This window comes from Sebastes fasciatus, chromosome 10 (genome assembly GCF_043250625.1).
Source record: "Sebastes fasciatus isolate fSebFas1 chromosome 10, fSebFas1.pri, whole genome shotgun sequence".
Classification (NCBI taxonomy): Eukaryota; Metazoa; Chordata; class Actinopteri; order Perciformes; family Sebastidae; genus Sebastes; species Sebastes fasciatus.
The window spans coordinates 868,673-885,247 of record NC_133804.1 but is presented as its reverse complement, the minus strand read 5'-3'; the positions used below and the strand labels follow the sequence as shown (position 1 = coordinate 885,247).

At 44.6% G+C, this 16,575-nt stretch overlaps 2 protein-coding genes across 6 annotated transcripts; one reads left to right on the top strand and one right to left on the bottom strand.

Annotated features, from left to right (window-relative positions):
• The first annotated feature begins 4,252 nt into the window (after positions 1-4,252).
• Positions 4,253-8,422, top strand: rab33ba (RAB33B, member RAS oncogene family a). The gene is made up of 2 exons (XM_074647710.1): positions 4,253-4,800; positions 6,600-8,422. Exons 1-2 carry the CDS (start codon positions 4,573-4,575, stop codon positions 7,095-7,097), a joined length of 726 nt encoding a protein of 241 aa, XP_074503811.1. The 5' UTR covers positions 4,253-4,572; the 3' UTR covers positions 7,098-8,422.
• Positions 8,423-8,457: 35 nt separating this feature from the next.
• On the bottom strand, positions 8,458-16,073 carry LOC141774902 (uncharacterized). Of its 5 annotated transcripts, none has more exons than XM_074647712.1 (6): positions 15,561-16,063; positions 15,287-15,346; positions 13,426-13,557; positions 10,952-11,098; positions 9,070-9,127; positions 8,458-8,963 (listed from the first exon to the last, which is right to left on the bottom strand). In XM_074647712.1, exons 1-6 carry the CDS (start codon positions 15,723-15,725, stop codon positions 8,857-8,859), a joined length of 669 nt encoding a protein of 222 aa, XP_074503813.1. In that variant the 5' UTR covers positions 15,726-16,063; the 3' UTR covers positions 8,458-8,856. The 5 variants fall into 5 exon arrangements, with proteins under 5 accessions (XP_074503813.1, XP_074503812.1, XP_074503814.1 ...); XM_074647711.1 differs by having other exon boundaries at positions 8,458-8,966; positions 15,561-16,062; XM_074647713.1 differs by lacking the exon at positions 13,426-13,557 and having other exon boundaries at positions 8,458-8,966; positions 15,561-16,073.
• Between the last annotated feature and the right edge of the window lie 502 nt (positions 16,074-16,575).

Sequence of the window (16,575 nt, the reverse complement as noted above, 5' to 3'; positions counted from 1 at the left end):
GTATACATGCTATTGATAATATGATAAACACAAGATGCTAAACGCGTGTGATATAGAAACTCAACACATTTCTGCTACTTTTGTCCTGCTTGTGATCATGAACAGAACAGGACAGCTACAGGCAGTGGGCATGTGAAGGTCATGATGTAACGAGGGGTAAGAGCCGGCTGTGTCACGTGTGTTACATCAGGGAGATGCTGAATGAAAGTAGGCCTACCTGAGTATGATGAAATACTACAACTAGTCAAGTCAAGTCAAATTGTATAGCCCAAAATCACAAATCACAAATTTATCTCAGGGGGCTTTACAATCTGTACAGGATACGACTCCCTCTGTCCTTTACAGTACGACCCTCTCATCGGATGAGGAAAAACTTAACCAAAGCCAACCTTTTAACAGGGAAAAAAAGAAGAAACCTCAGGAAGAGCAACAGAGGAGGGATCCCTCTTCCAGGATGGACAGATGTGCCATAGATGTCGTCTGTACAGAGTAACAACATAATGAGAATACAACATAGACTATCCATATGACAAAAAATAATACATATAATGTGAACATATGTGAGAAAGTGGATCCAGGCAGCTTCCAGGCATTGCCAAACAGATAGAGCCAGAGCAACACGACCCCCTCTCCACGCCAAACAGATAGAGCCAGAGCAACACGACCTCCTCTCCACGCCACACAGCTAGAGCCAGAGCAACACGACCTCCTCTCCACGCCAAACAGATAGAGCCAGAGCAACACGACCTCCTCTCCACGCCAAACAGGTAGAGCCAGAGCAACACGACCTCCTCTCCACACCAAACAGGTAGAGCCAGAGCAACACAACCTCCTCTCCACGCCAAACAGGTAGAGCCAGAGCAACGCCACCTCCTCTCCACCATGATGAGCTTACGAGGATACTTTATATTCATATCCATACTGAGAAATTTAGATCTAAACGGAATGGGGAGCAAGTTTAATTCAGACTAGGAGCAGCCCTTTTCATTGCCCTCCACTGGATCAGATTAGGTTTAGAAACCACATAACCACTCAGTGTGGTGATACTGGAAGAATGCAAATGTTGCCAACCAAGCACATTATATGAAATAGTAAAGGGATTTAAAAGAGAAGACGATTCATACAGGTGATTAGTCTGTACTAGTTCAGGAAGAACACATGTTGGTGTGTTTTCTTCACATCTATAGGCCATTATCAGTGATGGTGTCCATGTAGGCTATTGTAGGCCTACTGCAGGGTAGGAGGTCCTCTCTGAAACAAACACTTGTTTTCTTTAGTGATTTATCTGGAGGCTAGCAGGTATTTTCTCCTCTATTTGGTCTTTTAAGGGTCACAGGATAGTGAATAATTCCCATCCCAATACCCTAAAGCCTGAGGTGAAATCTTAGACCTTGTGTTATGTGACCAATGGTCCATTTACCATGACATAAGGAGAAGAGAAACAGCAGAACATCACAGTGGAAAAGCTGGGCACAATGTTTGACACAATTAGTTGATTATTAAAATAGCTGCAGATTAATTTTTTGTCAATCAACTTATCAATTAATTGACTAATAGTTTCATTTTGCCACCAATGAATAAAGTTAATACATGTTAATCTTATTATAAATATAACAGCAGCAGCAACACTGATGTCTAACAGAATAGAATTCATATTTTAGAAAACTCTAAATGAAAAACGATGATGTGAACTTAATGTTGACCACTGGGTGGCAGCAGTGAATGGTTATAGAAGCCAGTATGTAACATCTGCTTACATCAACCATGAAAAAAAGCCCTTAAACAACCAAAAATGACTTGACTTGAGCAAGGCATCTAGCTCCGTAGCAACCTCTACACCTGTATGCATCTTAGAGACTTTGTCCAATTCAAATCTTAGAAATTCTGGAAGTTACCTCTTTGGCCTTACAAGGAATGAAATTGATCTTTTCTGGATTGTAGGAGCAACCGGGACAGAGAAGCCATAGAAAACAAAGTTTCTCCTTAAAGTGGATGTATGCCATAACTAACAATATATAAAAAATAAACTTATCTGTAATAAAATAATCTGTTTGCTTTATCAGCTTTATCAAAGACAACGTATAGGATTAATGAAAGAATAAATAAATAAATAAATAAATAAAACCAGTGGTGCTGTTACTGGTGTTAACTAGCTGAAAGCAGTGGTGATGTGTTAGTGGTGTTAACTAGCTGAAAGCAGTGGTCCTGTGTTAGTGGTGTTAACTAGCTGAAAGCAGTGGTGATGTGTTAGTGGTGTTAACTAGCTGAAAGCAGTGGTGATGTGTTAGTGGTGTTAACTAGCTGAAAGCAGTGGTGATGTGTTAGTGGTGTTAACTAGCTGAAAGCAGTGGTTATGTGTTAGTGGTGTTAACTAGCTGAAAGCAGTGGTCCTGTGTTAGTGGTGTTAACTAGCTGAAAGCAGTGGTCCTGTGTTAGTGGTGTTAACTAGCTGAAAGCAGTGGTGATGTGTTAGTGGTGTTAACTAGCTGAAAGCAGTGGTCCTGTGTTAGTGGTGTTAACTAGCTGAAAGCAGTGGTCCTGTGTTAGTGGTGTTAACTAGCTGAAAGCAGTGGTTATGTGTTAGTGGTGTTAACTAGCTGAAAGCAGTGGTGATGTGTTAGTGGTGTTAACTAGCTGAAAGCAGTGGTTATGTGTTAGTGGTGTTAACTAGCTGAAAGCAGTGGTCCTGTGTTAGTGGTGTTAACTAGCTGAAAGCAGTGGTCATGTGTTAGTGGTGTTAACTAGCTGAAAGCAGTGGTGATGTGTTAGTGATGTTAACCAGCTGAAAGCAGTGGTGATGTGTTAGTGGTGTTAACTAGCTGAAAGCAGTGGTGATGTGTTCTTGGTGTTAACTAGCTGAAAGCAGTGGTGATGTGTTAGTGGTGTTAACCAGCTGAAAGCAGTGGTGATGTGTTCTTGGTGTTAACTAGCTGAAAGCAGTGGTAATGTGTTAGTGGTGTTAACTAGCTGAAAGCAGTGGTAATGTGTTAGTGGTGTTAACTAGCTGAAAGCAGTGGTGATGTGTTAGTGGTGTTAACCAGCTGAAAGCAGTGGTGATGTGTTAGTGGTGTTAACCAGCTGAAAGCAGTGGTGATGTGTTAGTGGTGTTAACCAGCTGAAAGCAGTGGTAATGTGTTAGTGGTGTTAACTAGCTGAAAGCAGTGGTAATGTGTTAGTGGTGTTAACTAGCTGAAAGCAGTGGTAATGTGTTAGTGGTGTAAACCAGCTGAAAGCAGTGGTGATGTGTTAGTGGTGTTAACCAGCTGAAAGCAGTGGTGATGTGTTAGTGGTGTTAACCAGCTGAAAGCAGTGGTGATGTGTTAGTGGTGTTAACTAGCTGAAAGCAGTGGTGATGTGTTAGTGGTGTAAACCAGCTGAAAGCAGTGGTGATGTGTTAGTGGTGTTAACTAGCTGAAAGCAGTGGTGATGTGTTAGTGGTGTTAACCAGCTGAAAGCAGTGGTCCTGTGTTAGTGGTGTTAACTAGCTGAAAGCAGTGGTCCTGTGTTAGTGGTGTTAACTAGCTGAAAGCAGTGGTCCTGTGTTAGTGGTGTTAACTAGCTGAAAGCAGTGGTCATGTGTTAGTGGTGTTAACTAGCTGAAAGCAGTGGTGATGTGTTAGTGATGTTAACCAGCTGAAAGCAGTGGTGATGTGTTAGTGGTGTTAACTAGCTGAAAGCAGTGGTGATGTGTTCTTGGTGTTAACTAGCTGAAAGCAGTGGTGATGTGTTAGTGGTGTTAACCAGCTGAAAGCAGTGGTGATGTGTTCTTGGTGTTAACTAGCTGAAAGCAGTGGTAATGTGTTAGTGGTGTTAACTAGCTGAAAGCAGTGGTAATGTGTTAGTGGTGTTAACTAGCTGAAAGCAGTGGTAATGTGTTAGTGGTGTTAACTAGCTGAAAGCAGTGGTGATGTGTTAGTGGTGTAAACCAGCTGAAAGCAGTGGTGATGTGTTAGTGGTGTTAACCAGCTGAAAGCAGTAGTGATGTGTTAGTGGTGTTAACCAGCTGAAAGCAGTGGTGATGTGTTAGTGGTGTTAACTAGCTGAAAGCAGTGGTAATGTGTTAGTGGTGTTAACTAGCTGAAAGCAGTGGTCATGTGTTAGTGGTGTTAACCAGCTGAAAGCAGTGGTGATGTGTTCTTGGTGTTAACTAGCTGAAAGCAGTGGTGATGTGTTAGTGGTGTTAACTAGCTGAAAGCAGTGGTGAGCAGTATCTACTATCTACCACTTGAAAGTTGGGGTAAACTGATGAAGCTCGACTTTACAGTCTTTTCCACGGGACAGTGAATGCTGCACACATTTATCTCGCGAGAAAAGCCCTTCGTTGGAAAACATGTACGTGGCTTCCTAGCTGACTACTGGGAGTGTTTACTGGGATGCACTTGTTTCAGATACATGTAGTTAATTCTTCACGTCGTATGCATGTGAATGTTGTCAAAGACAGCCGGTAGCTGATCTGGTGTCAGCTGATCATCACAGCAACAGCAGCAGCAGGCGGACCGCCGGAGCCGGACCCGGAGCTGCTGCTGCAGGAGGCTTCCTTTGCCTACCGACCATCCAGCCTGTTGGTCTGATATGGCGGAGAACGAGTCGTCCGTTGAATTTTCCGGCTCTCTGACGAGCTCGACTCTTCCGCCGCCGAGGACCCGCATCTTCAAGATCATCGTGATCGGGGACTCGGGCGTCGGGAAGACCTGCCTCACCTACCGCTTCTGTGCCGGGAAGTTCCCCGAGAAGACCGAGGCCACGATCGGGGTGGACTTCAGGGAGAGGCTGGTCGAGATCGACAGCGAGAAAATCAAGGTGTGCACCGCAGACCCAGATGTAATGCACACTAGATGCAGATGTTGTACCGTAACGTTAGGGCCTGTAGTCTGTTCTCACATGGAGGACACGTCATGCAAAACTCCAATACATCTATACTCTCTCTATATATAGACAGAATAGATGCATCTATTCTGTCTATCTATAGACAGAATAGATACATCTATACTCTCTCTATATATAGAGAGAATAGATATATCTATACTCTCTATATATATATATATAGAGAGAATAGATACATCTATACTCTAGAGAGAATAGCATCTATACTCTCTATATATAGACAGAATAGATGCATCTATACTCTCTCTATATAGATTATAGATGTGTAGAGGGAGAGCATGGGGGTTCACAGCTAGTGGGGTCTGTCTATCAACAGGCTGATTTGTGGGCCACTGAGCTGCTCCACTGCACCAGTTGAGGGTAAAGTGCCTTGCTCAAGGGCGTTTCAATGGTAATAAATGAGGGAGTGCTGGCCTCATTGTGCCTTCTGGTTCTGGTGCTGGTTCCTCAGGCAACTACAGTATGTAAACCATTAAGGTCATTTAGATGAGCACTTTTCATTGTAAATAGCAGATAACAGCTGACTCTTCCTAGAAGCCAACAGTTAATGTCACCCTTCCACAGCGTTGAGACTTGCAAGAGACACAATCAAAACACAAATAGTTAAAATCAAAGCAGCAAAGCTTGAGATATTCTGCCTCCAGTCTCTGAGTCCAGCTCCAAACACGTAGGATGGGCCTTCTTTCATACCTCATCGTGCCCCCAGTTTGTAGGCTTCAAGGACTTGCTATTGTCATATACAGGATTACACAATGAGACGTAGCTGTAGCCCCCTCCATGCTGCCATATCTAAATGAGAACAGAATATAAACAGTAGGTAATACAATACAACAAACGATATAAAAGCAGCACTAAAGGAAGATGTGTGTGTGTGTGCATATCTGAGATAACCCTGATGACATCATCAGAGGTGTTTTGTCAAACATGATAAAGCTCCTCCAACACCACAGAGACCTCATAAAAGCAGTTTCACATGCTGTGTAGTAATCCCCATGATGAGTAAATGAGTGTTTTAAATACAGTAAAAACAATGAAATGTCCCTTTAATTGTAAGCAACATGCCAGTAGATGTAGGAAATAAGGAATGAAGAAGACAAGCCAGGTTTAAGGTTAATCTGCTGGCTGCACTAATGTTTGCCAGGAGAACTACAGTAGCACTTAGTTACATTTTACAAATCACAGCAAATTGATACATTTCCATATTTTTGAATGAATTTTGGTGAAGTTTCTTTAGTTATTATAGACATGTCTTATTGTCAACAAATTCCATGAAAAAGACCAAAACCAACCAGCCAGTGCAACAGTGTGGCTCATGTGTTTTTAATAGTTTGAGGACAACGATGAGATGAGATCAGATCAGATCAGATCAGATCAGATCAGATCAGATTTTCCCACATTGGGGATATTTGCAGTGTACAGCAGCAAAGGGGATAGTGCAGAAACAAGAAGCATCAGTAAAAACAAAAAAAGCAAGATACAGCAATTTAAATAGAAGGAAATATAAAATAGGAACAATATATACAGTATTGACAATAAAAAGACTATTAACAACATTGCACAAGTGGAAAAATGCTATTGCAGCTGTACGGCACAGAGGAAGAGGAGATCTCAGGCATTGATACACACAATACTTGTTATTAGAATGAATCAGTGTTGGTTTGGGTCTTAATGGGATCTGATCCATTTCTGCTGATCCATCCAACTGTCCCCCACAGATCCAGCTGTGGGACACTGCAGGTCAGGAGCGCTTCAGGAAGTCCATGGTGCAGCACTACTACCGCAACGTGCATGCCGTCGTCTTCGTCTACGATGTCACCAACGCCGCCAGCTTCCGCAGCCTGCCGGCCTGGATCGAGGAGTGTAAGCAGCACGCGCTGGGCACGGAGGTACCCAGGATCCTAGTCGGGAACAAGTGCGACCTTCAAGACTCCGTCCAAGTAGGCACAGACGTGGCGCAGCAGTTCGCCGATGCCCACTCCATGCCGCTGTTCGAGACGTCTGCCAAGAACCCAAACAGCCAGGGAGACGGACATGGCGGAGGAAACAGTGACCACGTCGAGGCTATTTTTATGACGGTGGCCCACAAGCTGAAGTCTCAGAAGCCTCTGGTACTGAGCCAGCCACCCGGGGGATCAGGGGGCACCATCAACCTGAGCAGGGGGAGGGATGACGGGGGAGACGGGGCCAGGAGCTGGGGCTGCAGCAGCTGCTGAGGGACAAACATGGAGGGAAAGAGGGAGACAACTTCAGCCTGACGCTGCACAAACAGAAAGGAAGAATGGATCTGGCTAAATGGCTTCACAATCAGCACAAACACGTAGATGAAAGGAGGACCCGATGCCTGTGCTTCACTTTATAAATGACTTTAAATGGTTGTGAGGTAGTATTTACTGTATGTCTTTCGGTTCATGGAAATGATCCTGAACAAGGGGCCAAAAATCTGATTCTAAATCAGTTCTTCTTCTTCATCAGTTGCTCAGTGGCAACAGGAGACATGGCGACAACCTGGCATTAAGAAACAAGGGATTGAGGGGAGGGATGTCTTTCTTTACTACGACAGGACGGGAGAGCAGGATGTCATTTGTCACGCAGACTTGGGATGGACGTAATAACAGAACACATTGTAATCTGATTATAGTCTGTCTGCTTTGAATCCAGCCGTCTCATTAAAGGTGCCCTGCTGTGTGTTCTTGTTAACAAACACAGGTCTGTTCACATGTTGTGTATTTATGAAGCCCATCAAACATGTTGAATTCATTTCCAACAAACATATTTGCTCAGTCAATATTTGAAATCTTCTGAAAGTCCAGTGGCATGTGATGATGTGATGATGTTAACCGTTAAGGTGAATCCTTTAAAGCCCATCTGCCAAACAGGCCTGCTATACACAATGAATGTGGGGGGTTCATGTACATGGATGGATACTTGTCCTGTATGTGAGCTTGTGATATCATATTGTGCATGTGGTTAACGCCGTTGTATGATAAAGAACTGACACTGTTCAACCCTTCGTAAGCCATGATGCACCATAAGCTGGATGTGTGTCGTGGCCACAGCTGGTCCTGTGGCTCTCTCTGCCGATACCGCTGCACATTAACGTCCATCAGTCAAAGCCAGCGGCGGCGTCTCAGGACTCCGTGCACAGATGGAGAAGAGAGAAGAGAAGAACAGGCAGAGCTGCCGGCTGTGCTCGCTGCCTCTCTGAGGCGCAGTGGAACACATCATGTGGATGTTTGATTGTTTTACATTTGGTCGCTGCTTTCTTCTGTTCCAAGTGTCCTTTATTTGTGATGAATGCCTCCCATCCACCTCCACACAGGGCCCTGCTGTGGTCTCCTATGGTTGCCTTTTCTTCACTATAGCCGTGAACAACAAATAATGGCAACTGTCTCATTGCAAATGCCCAGAAAGAAAAATTCATTACAGAATGGTTTCAATTCCCAAAGTGACTGATGAATGAAGGAACCTACTGGGGACGAGTAGTTGCAATGGTTCCTGTCATGTGTGACCTTGCAATAAAGCACCCTGAACATTTCAACATGTGGTCATCTCTCTTTAAAAAGACTTGATGAAGCAGCTCAGTCAGCTTTTATTTATTAAATACACATCAAATGTACATATTGAGAACATAGCTCACTTTCACACAGCGTACAGGGGAGTTTTACAGGAGGCATTTCAGTCTTGACATGTTACAGGGATTACACTTTGGCTCCAGAAACCTTTGTTCAAAGAGGAAATGAGGACACCGCCACAGTCCAAAGATCTCTCTACAACAATCAACATGTGACGTCCTCAGTTCAGTCTTGAGATTCCTTCCCTCCGACCATCCACCAGAATTAAGAAATGTGTAGGCACAACTTTAATGAAATATAATCCATAACCACCACCACCACCACCCCCCCCCCCCCCTCTCTCTGGAATGGAGGAAACATGAGGATGTGTAGGACCAGTCTCTCTCCATGTGGATGTGTGTCAGGTCAGTCTGCTGTATGGAGGCAGTTTGGAGGGGCCCTCCTCTTCCTCTGTGGTGCCCTGGTCAGTGGACTGAGCAGGAGAGTTGAAAAGCCTGTCGTCACCACCTGCTGGACACAGGAGAACTACATCACACGACTACTGACAGCGAAAGACTGACAAACACCGGAATAATAGCAGCAGCAACTAACATAAGACAACATGAGCTCTTACCTTGCCATGTACAAATCATCTCAGTGTCCCCGGGGTCACACTGAGGAACCAGCGTCTCCTGCAACACACACACAAAACAAAAGAATCCATCCATGGAGGTAATATCACTCTCCTCCACACGGAGGGAAACAGCCTCGCTCTCCTCCACACGGAGGGAAACAGCCTCGCTCTCACAATAATCAACATCTGCTCGGTCAAGTGGAAGCAAAACATGTGGAGCCCCTAAGAGGACACGAGAGGACACAAAACCGGATGTCTGACACCAGGTGTCTGACGTCCGGCGTCAGACCCCCGGTGTCAGACGTCCGGCGTCAGAGCCCCGGTGCCAGAGCCCCGGTGTCAGACGTCCAGTGTCAGACTTGCACTGGCTGAATGAGAGCTGCTACAGCCACTAACTGAAGGTCCGTCTCCGGAGCTACTGACCGCTCTCCTCCTGGAAGAGTAATCTCCTAGCAGCGGGGGGTGAGATGGAGTGAGACGGAGGGACCGCGGGGTGCAACAGCTCACTAATTCTTGTCTCATTTGTGGTCTGATGAACAGTAAATGTATCTAATTCAGGGCCCTGTATCGCTATCTTCCAAGCTACTGCAGCTGTCAGAGGGACTCTAAATGAAAAGCTTCTCCCCCGTGTCCCCTTAGCTGCTCCGTAAAAACACTGAAGACCCCCACAGTGGAGTTTCCTATCTGACAGCAACATTAACAATACAATACTCTACAGCAGGGATCTGAGTGATTCTGGTGGTTTGAGGTACACAGTGTGAGATGACTGTTATTGACCCTTTCTCCTAACAGTCCAATGCTATCTTAGCTACCGTTAGCAGGCACGGCTGGCCACAGGCTAACGTAGTGTTACTTCTGAGGCCAAGGAGCATATCTATATCTGAACCTATATTAGAGTTTAGGGGCCCTGTCCTGCTTTTATCCGATTTGGCTCCTGACATTAAAAGTGGAACACACTGCTGTAGAAGTCCTGCCTGTCCAGCAACATAGAAATGTAAAGAACGTATCTGAACAGGGTTATGTTGGAAAGAAATGATGTCTGAGCTTCATACTGTTAAAGGGACAGTGTGTAGTGCAGACGGTGTGACTGAGTGGGCTCCCCCTCCCACTCACTCCTCCCTTTAAAGACTGAGGTAACGTGAGCCACCGAGTGTTAAACCGTGGTACCGCTGTTCACCTCGCTCAGAGGTCATCCATACCATCATAACACTACTTTGGGAGCAACAGGAAGTCAGACGGCGGCTGGCGGTACCAGGGTTTCACCAGCGTGTTGGAGAACTACGGTGGCCTTCAGGTAACATAAAATGTGAAAGTGTCTCTGTAGAGCCAGAGGTTGGTTGGTCCGTTCTGGGCTCCTGTAGAAACATGGAGGACTCCCTGAAGAGGACCTGTTCCCTCTGGAGATATGAAGGACTCATTCTAAGGTTACCAGAACTCAACCAACCATTCTTAGTTTCAGCTGATTACACACTATTGAAAACATAGTTATGAATATTATGTTCCATTTCTGCTAATAGAGCGCCCCCGAAATGTTACACACTGGTCCTTTAATACTCTACTAATACTAACTAGCTGTACACGGCAATACAAGAACATTATTGCTTTTCCACTCCGTGTCCTGTACATGGATCAACAGCTGGAAACTAACATTAACTAACATTAGCTAGCTACAGCTGACACAAGCCGCCAGCAACAGTTAACATTTCACTGGCTAGAGAGGAGAAGCTGCTGTTGTCTACCTCTACCTGAAATCAAATAATGAGTCATCATGTTGCGTGGTAAATGTGCCACCATGATGAGTGGAAACGGCGTCTGTGCCGTGGAGAACAGACAGCTCCACAGGCCTAGCAACAGGAACTCATTTTAAAGTCTTCTTCCCTACCAATCCGGTTCTGGCATCATAGCATCCACAGCCGGGAAGGCTACGGCAGCCCACGTAGGCGATGAGAGAGGAGAGAGCCAGGCTGATGGTGCAGGTCAGCAGGATGGTGGCGTTGGCCCCCTTCACCATCCGATGAAGCACAAACGTCTGAGCAGAGAGACACACAATGTAGAAGTCCTGCAGTAAGTAGTCGTAGCTGCACTTCCCACAGATATCAAACCCTGCCAGTGCTGTCCCTACCTCTCAACAAGACACACTGTCATGGACCTCAGTGTGGGTCAAAGGGCAACCTGGCACCATTAAAGATTAAAGTCACAATCATAAGGAATCATCCTCTGTCTGTCGGGATATCTACCAGTTTCATGTCCTGCTCTGTAACAAAGTGTGCTCAGCTGATCGCAGTAAAGCCCTACTCTGGAAAGGGAGATATCCTGACTTTATCTAGAATATGGTGAAGTTCCACAAAACAGTGCACATCCCATAAAGCAATTTGAAAGTGTCTTTTGTTAGAATCCCTCTCTGATGTATTTCAGCCTCCATGAGCCCAGTTTGTAACGCAGGCTTTCTGTAGTCTGTGATAATGATGACGTCTCACACTAGACTGAGCTCCTCCAGAGTCCCTGAATACATCATGTGTTTAACAATGTGATGACACTGATGACAAATTACACGTTGTGCACCTATGTGAAAAAATAAACTAGGAAAAAAAAGTTAGTAAACTTGTGTTTGGTGGATTATTTCTCTGTTGTTACAATGCTAATGGTCATTGTATTTGACATCGTTGGAAAGTCTGTTTATTGACCTTCACAATGATGTCCAACTTGTAAGGATCATGCATTTGTGGGATGAGCAGCACAGCTGATTATGTGGGTAGCGCCCAAGAAATTTTTTCCAAAATGCTCAGCCAATGGTAAACAGTGTATTCTCCTGTTGGTGTTGACTCTTGTTTTGAGTTGTTTGGTGGATTGGATGATTGAACTCTCTTTCAGTAACAAGGAACAAACAAGACATATTGGCTATTTGACACTTTATTCATTTAATACACCGTCAGGAGCCTCAGTAGCGGGTAGAAGATCCATACGCAGCCACAACAGCCTGGCACCTCCTCCTCATGCTGGTCACCAACCGGGTCACACATTGCTGTGGGATGGCGCTCCATTCCTCAACCAGGATTGGTTGCAGGTCAGCCAGCGTGGTTGTGTTGGTCACTCTAACACGTACAGCACGCCCAAGCTGATCCCACAAGTGTTGAATTGGGTTGAGGTGTGGACTCTTGGCAGGCCGTTCCATTCTCTCTACTCCCACATTGTGGAGGTAGTCTGTGATAACCCTGGCTCTGTGGGGGGGGGGCGTTGTCATCTTGGAGGATGAAGTTAGGTCCCAGATTGTGGAGATATGGGATCGCCACTGGCTGCAGAATCTCATCCTGATATCTCCCTGCATTGAGATGACCTTCAATGATGACAAGCCTTGTTTTGCCAGTGAGGGAGATGCCGCCCCACACCATGACACTGCCCCCACCAAAAGCCGTTACTCGATCGGTGCAACAATCAGCATAGCGTTCTCCACGTCGTCTCCATACTTTGACCCTGCCATCCAACTTTCGCAGACAGAACCTGGACTCATCACTGAATATGACATTCCCCCACATGTTCAGGTTCCATTGCCTGTGTTGTCGACACCTGCGCCAGCGGGCCTGACGGTGAAGGGCAGTCATTGCAGGCTTCCTGGTAGCCTTTTGAGAATACACTGTTTACCATTGACTGAGCATTTTGGAACATTTTTCTTGGGCGCTACCCACATAATCAGCTGTGCTGCTCATCCCACAAATGCATGATCCTTACAAGTTGGACATCATTGTGAAGGTCAATAAACAGGCTTTCCAACGATGTAAAATACAATGACCATTAGCATTGGAACAACAGAGAAATAATCTGCCAAACACAAGTTTACAAACCTTTTTTTCCCAGTTTATATTAATTTCATTCATTTATCCCTGATTTAGAGTCCTCCACTCCCTTTAACCTCCTTCATACAGACACACACACTCACAGTTAACGGTGCCGTGCACACTTCTCCTGTTTAACCTTTGATGCCAATTTAGTTTAGCTTCTACCTCATTGTTCTAACTTCATTCTTCAGTGTCAATAAAATATATATATATACAAATCTTCTTATGGCATTTGGACTTGTCACAGAAGGAATATCTCATGTGTTCTAATAGTAACATTAACAATGGCTCCATCCAGTAGCAACGCCTCAACACTGTAATGTAATGAATTACTCCTGTGTTCACACAGTCCGCTGGGAGGAAGCTCTACACCATTCACCAGATAAAACACCCAAAGGACATCTTTTGTGGTAGTGCATCTACACGCATGTGTGTGCGTGCGTGTGTGTGTGCGCGTATGTGTGTGTGTGTGTGTGTGTGTGTGTGCACGTATGTGGTGTGTGTGTGTGTATGTGGTGGTTACCACTCGAGGACTGTCGTGCTGGTGGAAGACGTCTTCATCCTCCTCCCCGTAGGTGAGTGTCAGACAGGAGTAACCGGATATAAACGCTGCAGCCACACAGGAGAGTCCTGCTGCTGCCACCATCACACTCACCTGCAGGGACAAACTCAATGACACTCTGTACATGTGTTTAAGAGAGAAAAATAAAAGGGTGTATTTCTATTTTTCAGACTGATACTTTATTTAATCCTTCATATTTAATTCCATATAAAGGATGTAATCCAACTGGAATATTTGTATTTTACAAATATGATGTAGAGCTGAGCCATACGGAAGTCCAAAGTCTTATAATGCAGAGCAAATATCAAAGATATTGACCACTGGCCAATGTTCAATCTGCTGTGTGGTCCCCATCTAATTATTAATCACACCGAATAAATAATATCTTATGAGTCATTGTTGTTGTTGTCACACTTGTCAGTCTTGGTAGTAAACTAAAGTGCACGAGGGGGTTAGGGGCTTCTGTTAGAGCTCCACTGCTCTGGCCCTGTCCAAACCTCTTGTGTCGAATATTGGCTGATGAAATATATTGGTATTGGTGTATATGTTGGACAATACATAACAAGAAATTACAGAACAGAAATGTAAATTATCTTTAAGGTCAGTTGGGAGCACCATCTCTGTTACAAAGACTGCCCACCACAGAGCACCGGCAGGTTGATTTTACAACTGAAAAATGTCTCCATAAATCAAAACAGCTCATCTCAGGGGTCCGTATCAAGATTGTTAAGAAAAATTAATATTGGCCAATTCGTAATCACATTTTTGAAACTCGCAGATTTTAGCAGTCAGGCTGGAGTGTCATTCTCCGTTTCAAATGATGTTCCTCATAGCCTTGGACTCTGTGGTTGGGTTCCTCAGGGGGCAGCAACCTTTACTATCTAAAGAGACATTGTTTAGCCAAAAGAAATTAAAAGAACTCTATCTGGAGCTGAAAACATATTTGAGCCTCATAATGAAGGTAACACAGCCTATAAGGTCTAATGCAGTGAGGACCCAAGTCCAAATGAGAGGCAGGACATTGAAGAAACCTCTCAGGAGATCTGTCTGGAAGCTGCTGCTGGCTATTCAGCACATTTAGTGTGCTTCTTCTGAAAATGTCTTTTATTACTTTTGTCGAATCTGTCGACGCACTATTAAATTAAATTAAATTACATTAAAAGACTTTTCTTTTTTGGGATGTAGAATCCATAGCTAGCCTATTGAGCTATTGAGGTTCGGCAAAATTAGAAGATAAGGCGCCGGGCAGAAGACGTCCCGTACCGTACATAGGGTATGACGCACATTTTAGTGGATTGAAATGACAATTTTTATTCGGTGTATAGGCTACATATTTTTTACAATTGGAGAATGTAAGAAACACTTTAGGCCTACAACAATGATGTTAAAAAATAACCGTTATTCATTTCTATTTTTTTTTTTTAGTCAAAGCCACTGGAGGGGGGAGCTAAAGAGCCACATGTAGCTCTGGAGCCGCAGGTTGCTGACCCCTAGGTTAGGGCTTAGTTTGGGTTACCATTTAGTGTCACAGAGACGTGTCGGTGCACGCCGCTGCTGATATTTAGTGTTTTGTGAATTTATGCACAAGTTCCCATAATAATATTACAGGTAGGAGATCAAAATGCTAAAAAGGATTCTTAAATAGATGTAGATGGATATTATAAATTCAGTCTTCTTTCTAGTATTAATGAAAAAAACAAAAGGAACTGTTAAATCACTGATGAAAGTAATCGACAAAGACGCCGATAGGGGGAAAACTCACCTTGTCTTGAGGAAAAAGTCCCCATACAGATAAAAAGAGTCCAGCAAGCATCACACTTACCAGTGTTGAGTTCTTCCTTTGGGAGGCGAACAGCGCCAGAACACCTGGACAGGTCATGACCTGTGAGGAGGGAGACTGGCCTGAATGAAAGCAGCAGGAACTAAGATTCAACAGGTCAAAGATGACAGCTAAGCCCCAACAGAGGTTCACACCAGACTCCATTCAATATTCAGCACATTTAGTGTCGCCTAATCTACAGAAACCTGTTGGCAGAAGCAGACTGAGAAGTGGCGGACTGCTAAAGAGTTTATCATAGAGGATCGACATATCTCACCAGTCCTCCCCACACCGGGGTCCTGCTGCTACTCAGCGGGGTGTCCTTTCGGAAGACAGCGTCCATGAAGCCACACACCACACATAGAGCCGCACAGGCCATCTGGAGGATCCCGAGGACGAGCACGCTCCTCTGGTTGAAGATCAAGTACCTGTGTGGGTCCATGTCCAGCTGTTCACTCGCTGTTCAACCGCTGTTCACCCGCTACACGCTCACAGGCGGGGAGCTCGGTGGAGTTCGGTGAGCTTTCTAAGTCCAAACCCGTGGTACCGGTACCGGTCCCGGTCCTGGAGACAACTGAGACACCTGAGACCTAAAACCTAGTTTTGTCTCCAGGAGCCGCTCTCTGTCTCTGTCTCTGTCTCTGTCTCCAGCGGTGAGTATCTTCCGGTCAGCAGCCTGCTTTCACTGTTGGTTCAGCAGGTAGGAAGTGAGTTTATCCATTAACCCGGACCAGCCCGGACTACCAGCAGCAGGTGGAGAAGCGGGGGCTTTTGTTGCCCGGAATTTGGACTCTCAGGCTGCCGAGCCCCGCCCCCTACTCCTGCCTTAGGATACAGATTTAAAGGTCCCATATTGTAAAAAGTGAGATTTTCATGTCTTTTAAAGTATAAAGCAGGTTAAAGTGCTTTATAAATACTGTTAAACTATAAAAACGAGAAACACACATAGCCAGTATTCAGAAATTGTGCGTTTGAAACAAGCCGTTAGGATATCTGTCCATTTGTGATATCACATATAGATCATTACAAGGTTTTAAACATAAACATTCTAAATGTGGCCTGGTTTATTTCCTATTGCAGAGTATATAAATAACATCAGCTGACTGGAAGTAAACATGGACCCAAACTTCCTAGCAACGCAATTCCGTTGAAATGCACTAAAACGGAGCGTTTCAGACAGAGGGTGAATACAGGTATATTCAGACAGACAGTATGAGGAAAATTAAGTTTTTTTTTTAACATTACAGCATGTAAACATGTTCTAGTAAAAACACAAAATACAAGAATGAACC

Coding starts and splice junctions, on each gene's coding strand:
- rab33ba (XM_074647710.1), top strand. CDS start 4,573: ATGGCGGAGAACGAGTCGTCCGTTGAATTTTCCGGCTCTCTGACGAGC. Junction 4,801..6,599: donor TCGACAGCGAGAAAATCAAG/GTGTGCACCGCA, acceptor TGTCCCCCACAG/ATCCAGCTGTGGGACACTGC.
- LOC141774902 (XM_074647711.1), bottom strand. CDS start 15,725: ATGGACCCACACAGGTACTTGATCTTCAACCAGAGGAGCGTGCTCGTC. Junction 13,558..15,286: donor AAAGGAAGAACTCAACACTG/GTAAGTGTGATG, acceptor TTGTCCCTGCAG/GTGAGTGTGATGGTGGCAGC. Junction 9,128..10,951: donor ATGATGCCAGAACCGGATTG/GTAGGGAAGAAG, acceptor TGTGTGTTGCAG/GAGACGCTGGTTCCTCAGTG.